This window comes from Heteronotia binoei, chromosome 11 (genome assembly GCF_032191835.1).
Source record: "Heteronotia binoei isolate CCM8104 ecotype False Entrance Well chromosome 11, APGP_CSIRO_Hbin_v1, whole genome shotgun sequence".
In the NCBI taxonomy this organism is placed as follows: Eukaryota; Metazoa; Chordata; class Lepidosauria; order Squamata; family Gekkonidae; genus Heteronotia; species Heteronotia binoei.
Window position 1 is genome coordinate 4400661 of NC_083233.1, and position 13523 is coordinate 4414183.

A 13523-nucleotide genomic window follows, 5' to 3' on the forward strand; every position below is an offset into this window, starting at 1 on the left:
GTGACTGATGCCAAGACCAGATGAGCAAGTGCAGGAAGCACATCAAACCCAACGAAATCAACAGGAAAGGCCTAGTTTAAATTTAAGAGATCCATGCGCTTAGATACTTCCTAAATAAAAGTGCATGCTAATTAGTTGCTACAACCATAAAAACGTATCGATGTAAAGCCGAATAAAACATTTTTACTGTTTTTTAGGTAGGAAAGAGATTGCTTATTTTTAGCCACTTTAACGCTTAGGGCCCTGAATAGGATCTTGCTTACATCCCGTGACCGCAGCAGGTTTCCTAAGTACCTGTCCTGCCCCACAGAGAAGTAAATCATCTCAGCTGGAAGCAAAGGTATGTGGCAGTGACTGGGCAGTTGAGTGGAAAAGTAAATCTGTTCAATAGAATAGAAGAGAGCCTTCACAGACTGACCTCAGCCACAGACTTGGTCACCTAACTGCCCCACCCCCACCCCAATTCCAGATAATTAAGGAACAAATTAAATAATGCCAACATCCGGCTTATTTCTCTCCATTACAAGAACTCCTCATTTGCTCTGGCTCTCCACTTCCTGTCACTTGTACAGCTCCTTAACCACAAGAAGACTCTTCCCTTTATCCCATGACTGCTGGCTTCCATTAGGAGCCTTTGGAGATGGAGTCGGTTGCACATTTTTGGAAGTCCCAAGTATACCATGTCTCCTGGATCACCCTCATCTACATGTGTGTTAACCATTAAAAGAAAAACTCCAAAATGTCAGTGAAGCAGTATGCTTTGTAGAAAGCAAATCAGTTATTCCTCAGTTAGGCTTGTTCTTCTATATGTGTAATAATTCTAACTTTAATAACCTTTTCCCACCATTGCATCCAAAATAGCTGTTGGGCCACCTGGCATCTAAATTCCTGTTCTTCTCAGGATCCTCAAGTTGCCAACTCTCTGGTTTTCACCCAGACAGTCCAGTATTTGTGCCAAGTGAGAAAATGCCAGATATATAAATGTCCCATATTTTCTCGTTGAGTCACCAAGAGATGCAGCTGAGTTATCAGCAAGAAAACTTCTGTTCTTTCCTTTCAGGAAACATCTCGATGAACCCCTTGCCCCAAATCCCTATTAAAACATTTCCTGACTTTGAGTAAAACAGCCTGCCTTCTTCTATTTAAGACTGCAATTCTGTGCACAGTTTCATGGGAGTAAACCCCAGGAACTCAGTGGGACTTGAGTTCATAAGTCTAGACTGCCCAAACTTAGCAATATCACAAGTTTTGTTATATCTGTCTGCAGGGCTAGAGCTTACCCATATGCCAGCCAACTGCACGTTTAAGTGTACATAATTTTCTCAATTTAAAAAAATTCTATTACTCATTTAATATTTAGATATATTTCTCGTCAGCTGACAAACTGGAGAACTCTCTAGTCGCCTGTCTTCTAATTTTCATCAGCCTCTTGCACCCTGTACTCACTCATTTGGGAGCAAGTCCCAAGTACTGGAATCTCATATTTACTAAGAAGAAGTATATCTCATATCTGACTGTACAACAGATCTCTTGTTTCGAAGCAGCCAGATCTTCTGGCACCACATTTGTGTCAACCAAGTTTTCTCAGGAGACACTGCCCTGTCTTCTGCCAATAAAGTTAAAAATAACTGATTGAATGCTTGGTCCTGTTAGCAGAATACATCCTTAATGGGAGGCAGGCAGATTTTTTTCTCCAGGTTGTTGGCAGCCCTACCCTTTTGGTAGTGAGGCAAAGTCACATTTAAGTCTTATTGAACTCAGCATTTAGAGGTTAAGATTGATATAAGTGACACAATCTAATGTAAAATATGAGATGTAATATAAGTAGTTATTAGTGAATATTCCATGCATATCTTGGCAGGGGGGGTGGGGTCAAAAGTTGTTCATCAAGTTTGTCCAGGATTTATGTTGAAACCATCTGACAACCATACAGGATACATAAATCTGGAGTTATGTTTGTTATCTTCAAGTTCTTTGGCAGGGAGACCAATTTTAGAAACAGGTTCCATCTTGACTGCCTCAGACCTCCACCTTGCGAACAGGGCTTGGGAGGCCCTTGTCTGGCTCCTCCGCAGCCTCCCTGGCTTCCCTTTGCCATCCAATGACCCAGCTGCCTCTGGCAAGTTAAAGAAATTCCTATTATTCATCTCAACGTTTAGCAAATATAGAATTGTAGAATCATAGAGTTGGAAGATACCCCCAAGGTCATCTAGTCCAAACCACTGCACAGTGCAGGAAATTCACAAATACCTTCCCCAAAATTCACAGGAGATCAACATCTCTGTCAGATGGCCATCTAGCCCAGGGGCATCAAACATGCCGCCCGAGAGCCGAATCAAGACCCCAAAGGGTTCCTATCAGGCCCTTGAGCAACTGGTTCTTGTCTGCTTCCTTCTCCCCCTCTCTTGCTCCTTTCTGCATAATAGCTTGCTTTGCAAGGCTTGCTCAATCACACAGAAGCTACAGAGCAAAACCTCTTATTTTCTCCATTGGTTGAGGCTCCTCCCCCTCCTGGTCCCCTGGGGAAGGAAGACAAGAGCCAGAGCTTCCTTTGCCCAGTTCCCTGGATCCCAGGGGAGAAATACAGAGAAAGCACCCTCAAGTCCAACAAGTGCTAATGTTTTAAGCATGTTTTAAGTTTTTGCTATTAAAAAAATCTTTAATCGTGTTTGTCTGTGTCCTTTAAAAGTTTATATTTCTGCTACCTAATCTTAAATAGGTCCACACATGACCCAGCCCGACATGGCCCGGCCCGGCCTGACAAGGACTCATTTATGTCAGATCTGGCCCTCATAAAAGTGTTCAACACCCCCGATCTAGCCTCTCTTTAAAAACCTCCAAGGAAGGAGAGCCCACCACCTCCCGAGGAAGCCTGTTCCACTGAGGAACTGCTCTGTCAGGAAGTTCTTCCTAATGTTGAGCCGGAAACTCTTTGGATGTAATTGCAACCCATTGGTTCTGGTCCTTCCTTCCGGGGCCACAGAAAACAATTCCACACCATCCTCTATATGACAGCCCTTCAAGGACCTGAAGATGGTGATCCTACCACCTCTCACCTCTCCAGGATAAACATCCCCAGCTCCTTCAACCTTTCCTCATAGGACTTGGTCTCCAGACCCCTCACCTTCATCGCCCTCTTCTGGACCTGTTCCACCTTGTCTATATCCTTCTTAAAATGTGGTGCCCAAAACTGAACACAATACTCCAGATGAGATCTAACCAGAGCAGAGTAAAGCGATACCATCACATCACATGATCTGGACACTATACTTCTGTTGATACAGCCCAGAATTGTATTTACATATACATCTCAGATTCTTGTTTGCCCACCTGATCTTAAACTTATATCAACATTATGTTTGTTTTGTCAAATGGGCTCCTCCTAAGGATGCCAGCCTCGAGATGAGACCTGGAGAGCCTCTAGAATTACAGCTCATCTCCAGAGATCAGTTCCCCTGAAGAAAACGCCCCACTGAGGTCCCTGCCCTCCCCAGGCTCCACCCCCAAATCACCAGGAGTTTGTCAACTTGGATCTGGCAGCCCTCCCCCCCCCCCCGAGCTCCTCCCTGGTTTCCTCATGTAGGCCGGATTCCCCCCCCACACACCTTTTTAGAGACACCTTCTTGCTTTTTTATGGCCACTCCTGAACCATCCTTTAGGATTTGGTGGAAGTTTTCCTGACTTGCAGAATACATTCTACCACGGTTTCAGTTAATTACAAGCATACTGAAGGGATGTGCCCTCTTCATTTCTCCCTTTCAGTTTCCTTTTGACTAATACTCTAAGTTATGAGAAGTTTCACTTTCTGACATCAGGTGTACCTGAGCTGGCCTTTTAGGGCAGCTTCCACTTTCATAAATGCTGGAGGGAATCACTCTGTTCCCAGCTAGTTCCCTCAGACTTACCTCTCGCACCAAGCACACCATTCAGGATCAAGGCCCAGGTCATCTCCCCTCTCATCAATTCTTTAACTGACTGTTCCAAGGAGCAATCATTTGTGTCTCTTGGTCAAATCTAGAATATGCATGGACCCAGACAGTGTGAGGAAGTCACCCATTGTTTCACAATTTCCTCTTCTGGTCACCTTCCTGGCCTCTTTTTTCATTTCAGGTTGCCCTCAGATTTTTGATTTGGTAGGCAGTAGTGTGAGACCCACTTTTAAGCTATCTTTCAGGTGTGGTATCTGTACCCCCAGCAATTCTGAGGAGAATTTATTCATTTTCCTACCTTAGTTAACACACTTTGACATACAGAACAATCCTATGCTGTCTACAGAGTTAATAGTGGCATCTCGATGATTTCCGCTGTATCTGTGTTCTCAATTACTATCAAGCACTCCAGTTCCTCCACTGTATTTATCTGCTTATTTATAAAGTCTGGTGGCGACTCAGAACTAAAAGAATAAAAACACAACTAGGCAGTGAAACAAAACAAGCCTATGAAAAAGTCAATAAAAAGATGAACTAGTTTTTTTAAAAAAAATACCTTTGCTTGGCATCTAAATCTCACATTGGTGTATAAATACTTCTCCCTTGTTTCCTTCTCCTCAGCATGTCTGTTTTCCCCTGTGCCCCTCTAGTCATCATGTCCTGCCACGTTCTGTCAAGTTCTAGTCCCACCCCCACCCCCCCACACACACACACATACACACTTTGATGACAGGGATCCCTGGGGGGTCCTCAGTGCCTGCCAGGAGTTAATTTAAAGATGCTCTGCAATATTTTCCATTCTGCAGTCTGGTCCCCTTGTGCTTCAAGTGCAGCCTGTCTCTTTAGTACAAGGACTCAGGTGGGTGGCCATGTTGGTCTTAAAGGTTCCACTGGACTCAAACTTTTTTCTTTTGTACAAGGTTGGCTTCTTCTAAAACACTCCCTGGGTGCCTGAGGATTTTAAACCCTCTCTCACAGCACGATTCATTGAGGCTCCTTATTTGCTCTTGTCTAGCTGGCTCTGTGTGCAGCTACTTTGAAGGCCCAAACCTAGCAACATAAATGTCGCCCCCAGGACCACTTGGGTACGTTTCCCAACATTTCTGCCTCTTCCCCTCACAACCTACCCAGCCTATCTAGCTTCCCATTACCCTTCTCCCATGAGCACCAAAGGTTAGCTGTTCATCTTCTGAGGGATGGGTCCATCCTAAGGGGGGGGGGGGGTTGCTTCCTTCCTCCTTAGGCTGATGCCCTGTTGTCCTAAGACCCTCCTTCTCCGTGACATGGGAACAAGGTCCCTTGGAGTTTCCTCAGCGTGCCTCTCAGCTTCTCCAGGTCAGCTGTTCCCCAGCCTTTTTTCAGGATATCAGTTGTCTTCTCTTCTTGGCAGACTACAGAGACTGCAGAGGGTTATGCTCCACTAAATACTGGATGCATTGACATATGGGATATATATAAAAACAGTGTGACAGAATGTTGCCCCAATACAGATCTGCAGATATTCAGATAGGAGGGGGATTCTACTCTAAAGGTGTACTGTTTTCCTACTCTCCTGGGAAAACAGGGAATAAAATGATTACTCTGAGCTGCATAGTCAGATATTATTCATGTAACAAATCTGAACCAAATTCCTGTGGGCCATGCATGACATATATAGAAATTTACCAAATTTGATCTTTGCCAGCTATTTTTATTATTAGAAGGTCAGAACCTCACAATTCCAGTGATATTGAAAGTTCTGAAGCACTTGGGCCCCAAAGAAGAAAGTCTACTGCCCTGGAAGCTTCAAGCTTCGAAACGCGTGCACTCACACACTCACATCCCATTTGAGTTGCTTTTGTTGTTATTCTTTTTTAAAAAACACAAGGTGACCAAAAAACCCCTCACAATTCAGTTCCATAAACAACTCTGCTGCATTCATCAGACTCGAGCAGTGTTAAAAAATACAGTTTCCCAGTTTTTCCTTTAAAATATCCCAGTTACCTTTTTCAGAAATGGAAGTAGCCTAAAAGATATTTTCCAAGCAACTCCTTCTTGACACTGGAAGGCACCTGCTTGCCTTGGCGGGGGGGGGGGGGGGGGGGAGGCACCACCTCAGAGAAGGAGCCCCTGCCTGAAGCTGCTCTGCTTTCTCACCCTCTTTCCTAGATCGCCCGAGAGCTGCATCAGTTTACATTTGACCTCTTAGTGAAGTCCCACATGGTCAGTGTGGACTACCCAGAAATGATGGCTGAGATCATTTCCGTGCAAGTCCCCAAGATCCTCTCTGGAAAAGTGAAGCCTATCTACTTTCACAGCCAGTAATGGAAAGGCAGCCAAGACTCCCCCACCCGACCCCGCTGACTCCTTTCAGCCGTCGCTTGCCTGTTTTCTCTGCACTACAGCACTGCAGTGCCTTGGAATGGTGTCTCTGAGGAAGAGATGCAGTAACAAAACACTACCTGCTGGGATCTCTTCACATTTTGATTAACTTTTTTTTCTCCATGGGCTATCCTGCAAGCTAAGTACATAACTGGTTTTTGCCCCTGTTTGGAATGATGTGCCCCCCCCCCAGTTGTTGTTTTTTGGAGGGGGTAGAGTTGAGGCATGGTAACAATATGGCATGATGCCAAGTGACATTTGTTTACATGCTTGCACTTATGCATTTCCCATCATGATTTTTGTGGCCTTTTGTGCTGCCCTGGAAGCTTGGAGCTTTGAAACACACGCACACACACACATCTCATTTTAGTTGTTGATGCTATTGTTGTTATTCTTTTTAAAAAAAAAAAAAACACGAGGTGACAAGCAAGTTAAAAACAAGAACATATTGGGAGTGGGGAAATTTTTCTTACTATCATTTTTTCAGTTGGGTCACCCCCATCTCCAAGATGCAGGAAGATTTCCTTAGAGAATATGAAAGCAGAACACACATCTGGAAATCTAGTACCAAAAATCAGGAGATTGTAATGAATATCAGAACAAACCAACAGACAATAACAAGACCTCTTTTTGCGACTGTGGACGTCACACCTGCCCAGTTGGTGCAAGAGTGTGTGCCCGTTCAACTGGGGGCCATATTTCCACATGCAAAGAAAATCCCAGGCACCCTGATTGTGCAAACTATGCACAGAGCCATGTACCCACCACTCAGACCAGCAACACCAACCTCTCAGCCTCTCGACAGACTCAATGCCACGTTCCTGCCACTTTGCCATGGCATCTCTGTGGGCTTCAGGATTCTGGCAGCACCATTTCCTTGACAGGGAAAGAGGCCGGTAGGCACCAGAGTTCTTGCACTTGTCAGAAACTACTCAGAGAGTGTGAGGGGGTTGCTAATGCCTGAAAGACTACAGGGGACTTTTTGACAACCATTTTTTCTTCTTCTGTGGACCACAAATTCAAAGTAATGCTTGCCCAATGACTGACCACATTCCATAAGGACCGCTTTCTCCATCACATTGTGGAAGGAAGTGCTCTCTTGAGAAAGCAGGCCTCTGGTGCTGAGTGCCGCCCACTCTTCTTGTCCCGCTCACCAGCGCTGCCAGCCTGTGTCCAAGGCCTTCACCCCCTGGTGCCTGCTGCTCAGATGGGCTCACCTGGAGATGCCTCTTGGCTGGACTTGTTCTTTCAAAAAGTAGCAGGTGGAAGTCCCAGAAGCAAAGCAAAAACAGAACTCTGAGCCTTTTGAACTCCTTAGGAACTATATAGCGTTTTGTCCTGACCCACTCCACTGGGGAGTCTTTTAAAAAAAAACGGCATATGTTTCCTGGCATGTGTCTCACATTCTCATGAAGCTGCATGAGGCTGTGTGTAGCCATCGGCCGCAGAATGTCACCGGCTGCCACTCAGGAGTCTAAGCTAAGCAAAAGGACTGTGTTGCCAGCACGACATCTTGGAATGTTCAGGATTCCTTTTTTTTTTTTTTTGAGGGGGTGGGGATGGGATTGTTGTTTTGCTTTTTTTAAAAAAAATAGCTATTTGAGACACCCCATTGGACAACTCAGTGTAATGTGCTAAAAGCACATTGGTTCTCATAAGAACCATTTATATATAACTTGTTTAAACCCACCCACCCCCCAAAATGCAAAAAACCTGGTTTGCCATTTCTTGGGGATTTCAGCACAGTGCCAGCTTCCTGGGCCATGCCCGGCACTCCATCCCATTAGCCGTCAGCACTAAAGCTTTTGTCTTAGTATGCTGGGGAGGAGGGTGGAAGTTTGTCCGCAGCAGGTGAAGTTGCCGCTTCTCTTCAGTGGTGATCAGGCAAGTTGGCTTCTCTCTTTCTTGCTCCAAGAGCCATCAGAAGCGACTGCCAAGAACTCTCTGTTAACCATAATGGAGCTGGATTGCTAAAATGACCACTGCCTCACCCCCTCCCAGTCGGGCTGGAAGCTTTGCCAGGTTTGCGAGTTGTTTTCACTACTCAGACGATCCACCCTCTATGCAGTAGGGCCAGGGGCTTGGCCAACTTCGCTGGCATCCCTGCCCTGTGGAGAGCCGCGTCATTGTGCTGGAAATCTTGTTTGGGGCAAGGGGAGGTGGCAGCACTGCCTTGTCCACCTGGAGGTCTGCACTTTGGCTGCTTGAGGCAAGAAGAGCCCCCTTTCGACATAAGCAGAATGGGTGACAAGCACTTCACATGTGGAAGAACCCTCAGCTTAAATCAAATAAAGATTTTGTATTTCCTCTACAGATGGAAGAATGTGCCAGTTGGATGCCACCAGCAGCAACCCTTGTGTTCAGGGGCGAACAGCAAAGTCCAATGTGATACACAAACCATAACGAGTCTGTTGTTGAAACCCACTGTGAATTGCTTAGGAAAGATTTATGTGCCATCTTGAAGTGCCCTCGATTGACTGCTGCAGTTCTCTCTGCTGATGTTTATTTGTGGTTTGCCCATCCAGACTTTGCACTGGGGAATGGCAGGCTTTCTGGTCTCATAGCTTGTGTGTGTGTGCGCGAGAGAGAGAGAGCCTCAAGGTGTATTCTCCCCCCAAAAAAACATTCAGCGCTTTTACAGAGGCATTCCTCAATCTGGGTATGCCTGTGCAATGCCCGAGAGAGTGGCACAGTTCCTACCAGAATGACAAGAGTCCTCTAGCACCCAAAGGACTGACGTGAAGAGGGAGGTGGCATCTGATATCGCTGTGCCCTGTGAGAACATTGGACTGAGACCAGGAGCCACAATAAACGTGCCAGTCGAAAGGGCCACGGATTCTTTGTCCTTTGTGACTTGCAGCTGAATTGCTCGGCTGCTCTTTTGGGATCCACCCCTCCTCTTTGCCAAGAGGCCACGTGTGGCTGTTGTGGCCCGGAAGAGGATGAGGAGCCTCTGGATGGTCGACCACGGAAGGATCCGCTCAAAACACACAGAACGGAAACTCTGTAAATATGGGAGGGGGGATGGTGGGGGGGGGAGCAAAGTATTTGCTTTCTTCAGTTTACTTACTATGGCTGCTGCTGCAGCAGTTCAAAAGAAGGAGGGGGGGGGGGAGCTGGGAAATACCAAACACCCCAGGCAGTGTCTCAGCCCTCAGTCCTGGTTTTTAATTCTGCGTTGTTATTATTATGCATTTGTAATGTTTTACTTATTGCTTGAGAACATTTTATTCAGCTTTTTGAAAGCTGCCTTTCTAACTATGCAGGTTGTTCAGGCAACCTGCATTCTGATTGGCTAGGCAGCAGAGCAGGTGACAGCTGGCAGGTCAAGGTACAGCATGGGGGACACGAGAGGGTGTGCTGAAGCGCTCGGCAGAGCCCCCGTCAAAGGTGCCTCTGGAGGGGGGAGTGCATCCCCCTGTCTGGACACCGTCCCTTGGGTGGGGAAGGCTGGCCAGTTCTCTGTTCCTGGCCAAGCTATTGTGGAAGCAGAAGGAGCAGCAGCAGAGGCAAAGCCCATCTTCGAAGCAAAGAAAGGCTGAGTATTTGGCCCCAGTGGGGTGGACCACTTCAATGACAGCACCTCTCCAGAATACACCAAAAAAAATCTGCACTTAAAGATCCTGTGTGCATTTTGGCCTCTTTTCGGTTGGTGCATAAGGTGAGCTGGAGCCCTTCGATGCCTGCGGGGCTGCCCGGAGCCCCCTGTAAAGCTTTGCTTTGGCTCCCTTGTCCACGTGTGGCCTTTCCCCAGAGTTTGCAAGGGCTATGCTGAAAGTGGGAGGAAGCCACTCTCTGCCCTGGAGAAAGGAGGCTGGGACAGCCACATGTGTCCATGTGAGGGTGGGGCGGGGCTCTAAACTTTGCCACCAACCTTGGCTGAGTTGGAGGAAGCAGCACTCTTTGGTTTAAAGGGACAGGATTTGCACTAGAGGGAGAGCAGAGAGACCTGCCCGTTCCTGCTCCCTTCCAATGGCATGAAGGTTCTCTGTGCACACAGAGTGTTCAGGTTGTCGAAAATATTTGAGAATGGATGGTGGTAGCTACAGCACCTTGGGGGGGGGGGGGGACGGGGTTGTTGGTTTTGGTACATTCAGGTGATGTTTTGCTTGAACAATAACCAAATTGCTTAACACACACACAAACACACACCCAGTTTTGCAACCCTCATATTGCACCTTGAAAGCAAACTATAAGAACCCATGAGGATTGTTGAGTCATGATAGTGGGAAGATGCTCTGGGCCTTTGGGGCTCACTGACTGAAAAGAGAAGCCGTTTCTGGGCTTTGGGGGTGTTCTGGAGACCTGGCCCACTCACAGGACAGCCCTGCGTGGACTTACAGCCTTCTAAGGCCGTTGACCCGAGTAGACTTAGGAGGGTGTCACTCTGCAGGCTTCCCAGGGCCTGAAGGCAGACAGGAGGGCATGGAGCGCTAGATGAGCAGTGTTGTGCTTGCTGGGGCTTTCTGGTTGGAGCAAGTGGCTTTGCTCTTGCCTTCGCAGCCAGTGGAACAGAGCAGGTGGCAGGACCAGCACTTTTCTCAGGCCTGAGCTCTCACCTGCAGGGCATTCTTGGTTCTACCCTCCAGAGCCTTTGGGGGAGCTTTGAGAGCCAGGGTCGGTGTCACCTAACACTGGCAAGAAGCCAAAACCCCGCTGAACATTTTGTGCTCTCAGGGAAGATTGTGCCACCTTTTAAACAAAAAAAGTTTAAAAAACCTAAGATCTTCACATGCATATATTTTTCTTTCTTAGATGGGGATGTGGGAGCGGTGTGTGTCCTCTGTGTGTGTGCATGTATTTGAGGGGGGGGGGTCTCAGTGAAAGGAGGGAAGGCAAATGAGAAGCTTTCAGTTGTCTTAATGCAGCCAAATAAACTTGTGAAGCTATGAAATCTCAAAATCAGCAAGGCAGCTGAAATGTATAATATGTAGACAATTTCATAAGTTGGGGTGTGGGTTTGGGGTTTTTTTTTTCCTCCTCTCAGCTTTGAGGAACACCAAGTGGGGTGCTGTAAACATTCAGTGCAGGGGGGCCGGTAGATTTCTGCGCCTGCGGCTGGGTCAGCCAACTCCTTGGGGTCTTGCTCTACTGACTGTCCACACAGAACTGTGGCTTGTTCCAGACAGCTGCCTTCTACCACGGGGTGCCAAACACCACCCTCGAGTTCTCCCCCTGGAATGGGGGGGGGGCTCTGAATGGAGTAGAATTGAGCCAGCAGGAGGATCAGGAGAAAGACACCCTGATGCTGAGTCCAGCCACCCAGAGACAGCTGCTGGGGGGGCTTGCTGGGAAGAAAGAGAGATTCCCGGGGAGTTGTGCCCTTGGAAATCAAAGCACTCCATGTCCCAAAGCTAGAGAGCCCCTGCTTCCCCACCATTCATTTTGGCCTCTCAGAAAGGGAGGGGGGAGGGGGGTGGAGGAACAGAGTCCCAGAGAAGCCCTGGGTTTCCCGCTCCTTCGGTCCCTGGCTGGTTGCAAGAGAGGGTGACCAGCCATCACTGGGGGAGGGGGGGGAGATCACATGCTGTACTTAAAGCTCCTTTTTTGTAATCTTGGATTCTCTGGTTGCTCCGATTATAATTAAAAAAGCAAAACTTTGTTGGAATAGTCTCGTGTGGAGTTTCTTTTTCATTGTGTGGGAAATAACATCTACTGCCTTTTTCCAAAACCGGGTGGGTGGGGGGCGACCTGGCCCATTTTCCTGAGTTGTGAATATCAGATGTTGCATCCTTGTCCTCCCCCCCTTCTGTTTAACAAAAGACGCTCTGGGAAACCATCTCCACTTGATTAGTGATTCAGACAGAAGGTGACTCTTTGCCAGCTCTGAGTTGGGAAATACTTGGGGATTTGGGGGTGGAGACTGGGGAGGGCAGGGCCCCCGGAGGTCATAAGGCCATGCAGTCCATCCTCCAGAGCAGCCATGTTCTCCAGGGGGATGAACTGATCTTTGAGGCTTGGATTCTGGGATCTCTAGGCCCCACCAGGAGGTTGGCAACCCTCATTAAGCACCTGTGGATTCTCCACAGTTGGATTTTTCTTTGTTTGCCTGTTCCCATCTCTCCTGAGCATGGGCCCCACGGCCTTTCCACCCCAGTGGCTCTACTGAATCCCTTCTCTTCTATGAAGTAAAGCATCGTCTCTGGCTTCTTTAGAAGACTGACCTCTGAGCTTCGCATCATGAAAAATATCATACTTATCGAGCATGTGCTAAGTTCAAAGCACCGGGGGGGGCATCATTTGGGAGAAGCTGGGCTCTGCTCAGTGTTCAGCTGCCATTTTTGCCTCAGAAAACTGGAGCTTTGTGAGGATGGAGTCTGCGAGGGCCCTCAGGAAGGGACAAGCACAAAGCGTCTTCAATGGAGGAGATTTACCTTTGAACGAAAATCTCAATCGAAGACACTTTGTGCTTGGTGTGCTTGTCCCTTCCTGAGGGCCCTCCCCAGACTCCATCCCCACAGATCTCCAGTGAGAGGGAGCCCACAGCGGACCTCCGGGGCACAAGGCACTGGACGGAAAGGGGAGGGGAGGGGACTGGAGGTTTCTGGGACCTCTCCCCTACCCCTGTCTGTAGGGGGTTCAATAAAAAAGCCTACACAAGCACACAGTTTTGTGTTCACATACATGAGGACGTGCATGGACCCACAAAGCTGCCTTCTACTGAATGAGAACCTTGGTCCATTGAGGTCAATAGCACCTGCTCACACAGACTGTGGCTCTTGAGAGAGGTAGAACAAAGCAGTAGACAAGTGCACCTTTAACTATATTTTATTCAGAATGGAAGCTTTCGTATGCTCTTAAGCAGACTTCATCAGACAAATGGGAATGAACGCAGCAATTCTTAATATAAGTGGGCAGTGTGGAATCATGGGAATGTTTTAGCAGATTAAAAGACTCACATTCCCATGATTCCACACCGCACACTTATATTAAGAACTGCTGCATCCATTCCCGTTTGTCTTATGAAGTCCGCTTAAGAGCATACGAAAGCTTACATTCTGAATGAAACTTAGTTGGTCTTAAAGGTGCACTTGTCTACTGCTTTGTTCTGTTGCTTCAGACCAGCACGGCTGCCTCCTGGGATCTACCTCTAGAGAGGTCTTTTGCATCGCCTTCTACTGGCCCCTCTAACGGGAGATGTTCTTGCATGCCAAGCAGATGCTCTGCCCTCCCAAGGATCGGAGAGAGAAATGCTTCCCCTTTGCTGGTGTGCCCTTCTAATGGGTAGCAGCC

The 13523-nt window shown here is 47.5% G+C and overlaps 1 protein-coding gene across 1 annotated transcript in view; it reads left to right on the forward strand.

Annotated features, from left to right (window-relative positions):
- The window catches only part of AR (androgen receptor), a 302814-nt gene extending 290916 nt beyond the window's left edge, over positions 1-11898 (forward strand). The window contains exon 8 of the mRNA XM_060249714.1: positions 6078-11898. Within this exon, the coding sequence (XP_060105697.1) occupies positions 6078-6233 (156 nt within the window). The 3' untranslated portion in view covers positions 6234-11898. The remainder of the gene's footprint in view (positions 1-6077) is intronic.
- The last annotated feature ends 1625 nt before the right edge of the window (positions 11899-13523 follow it).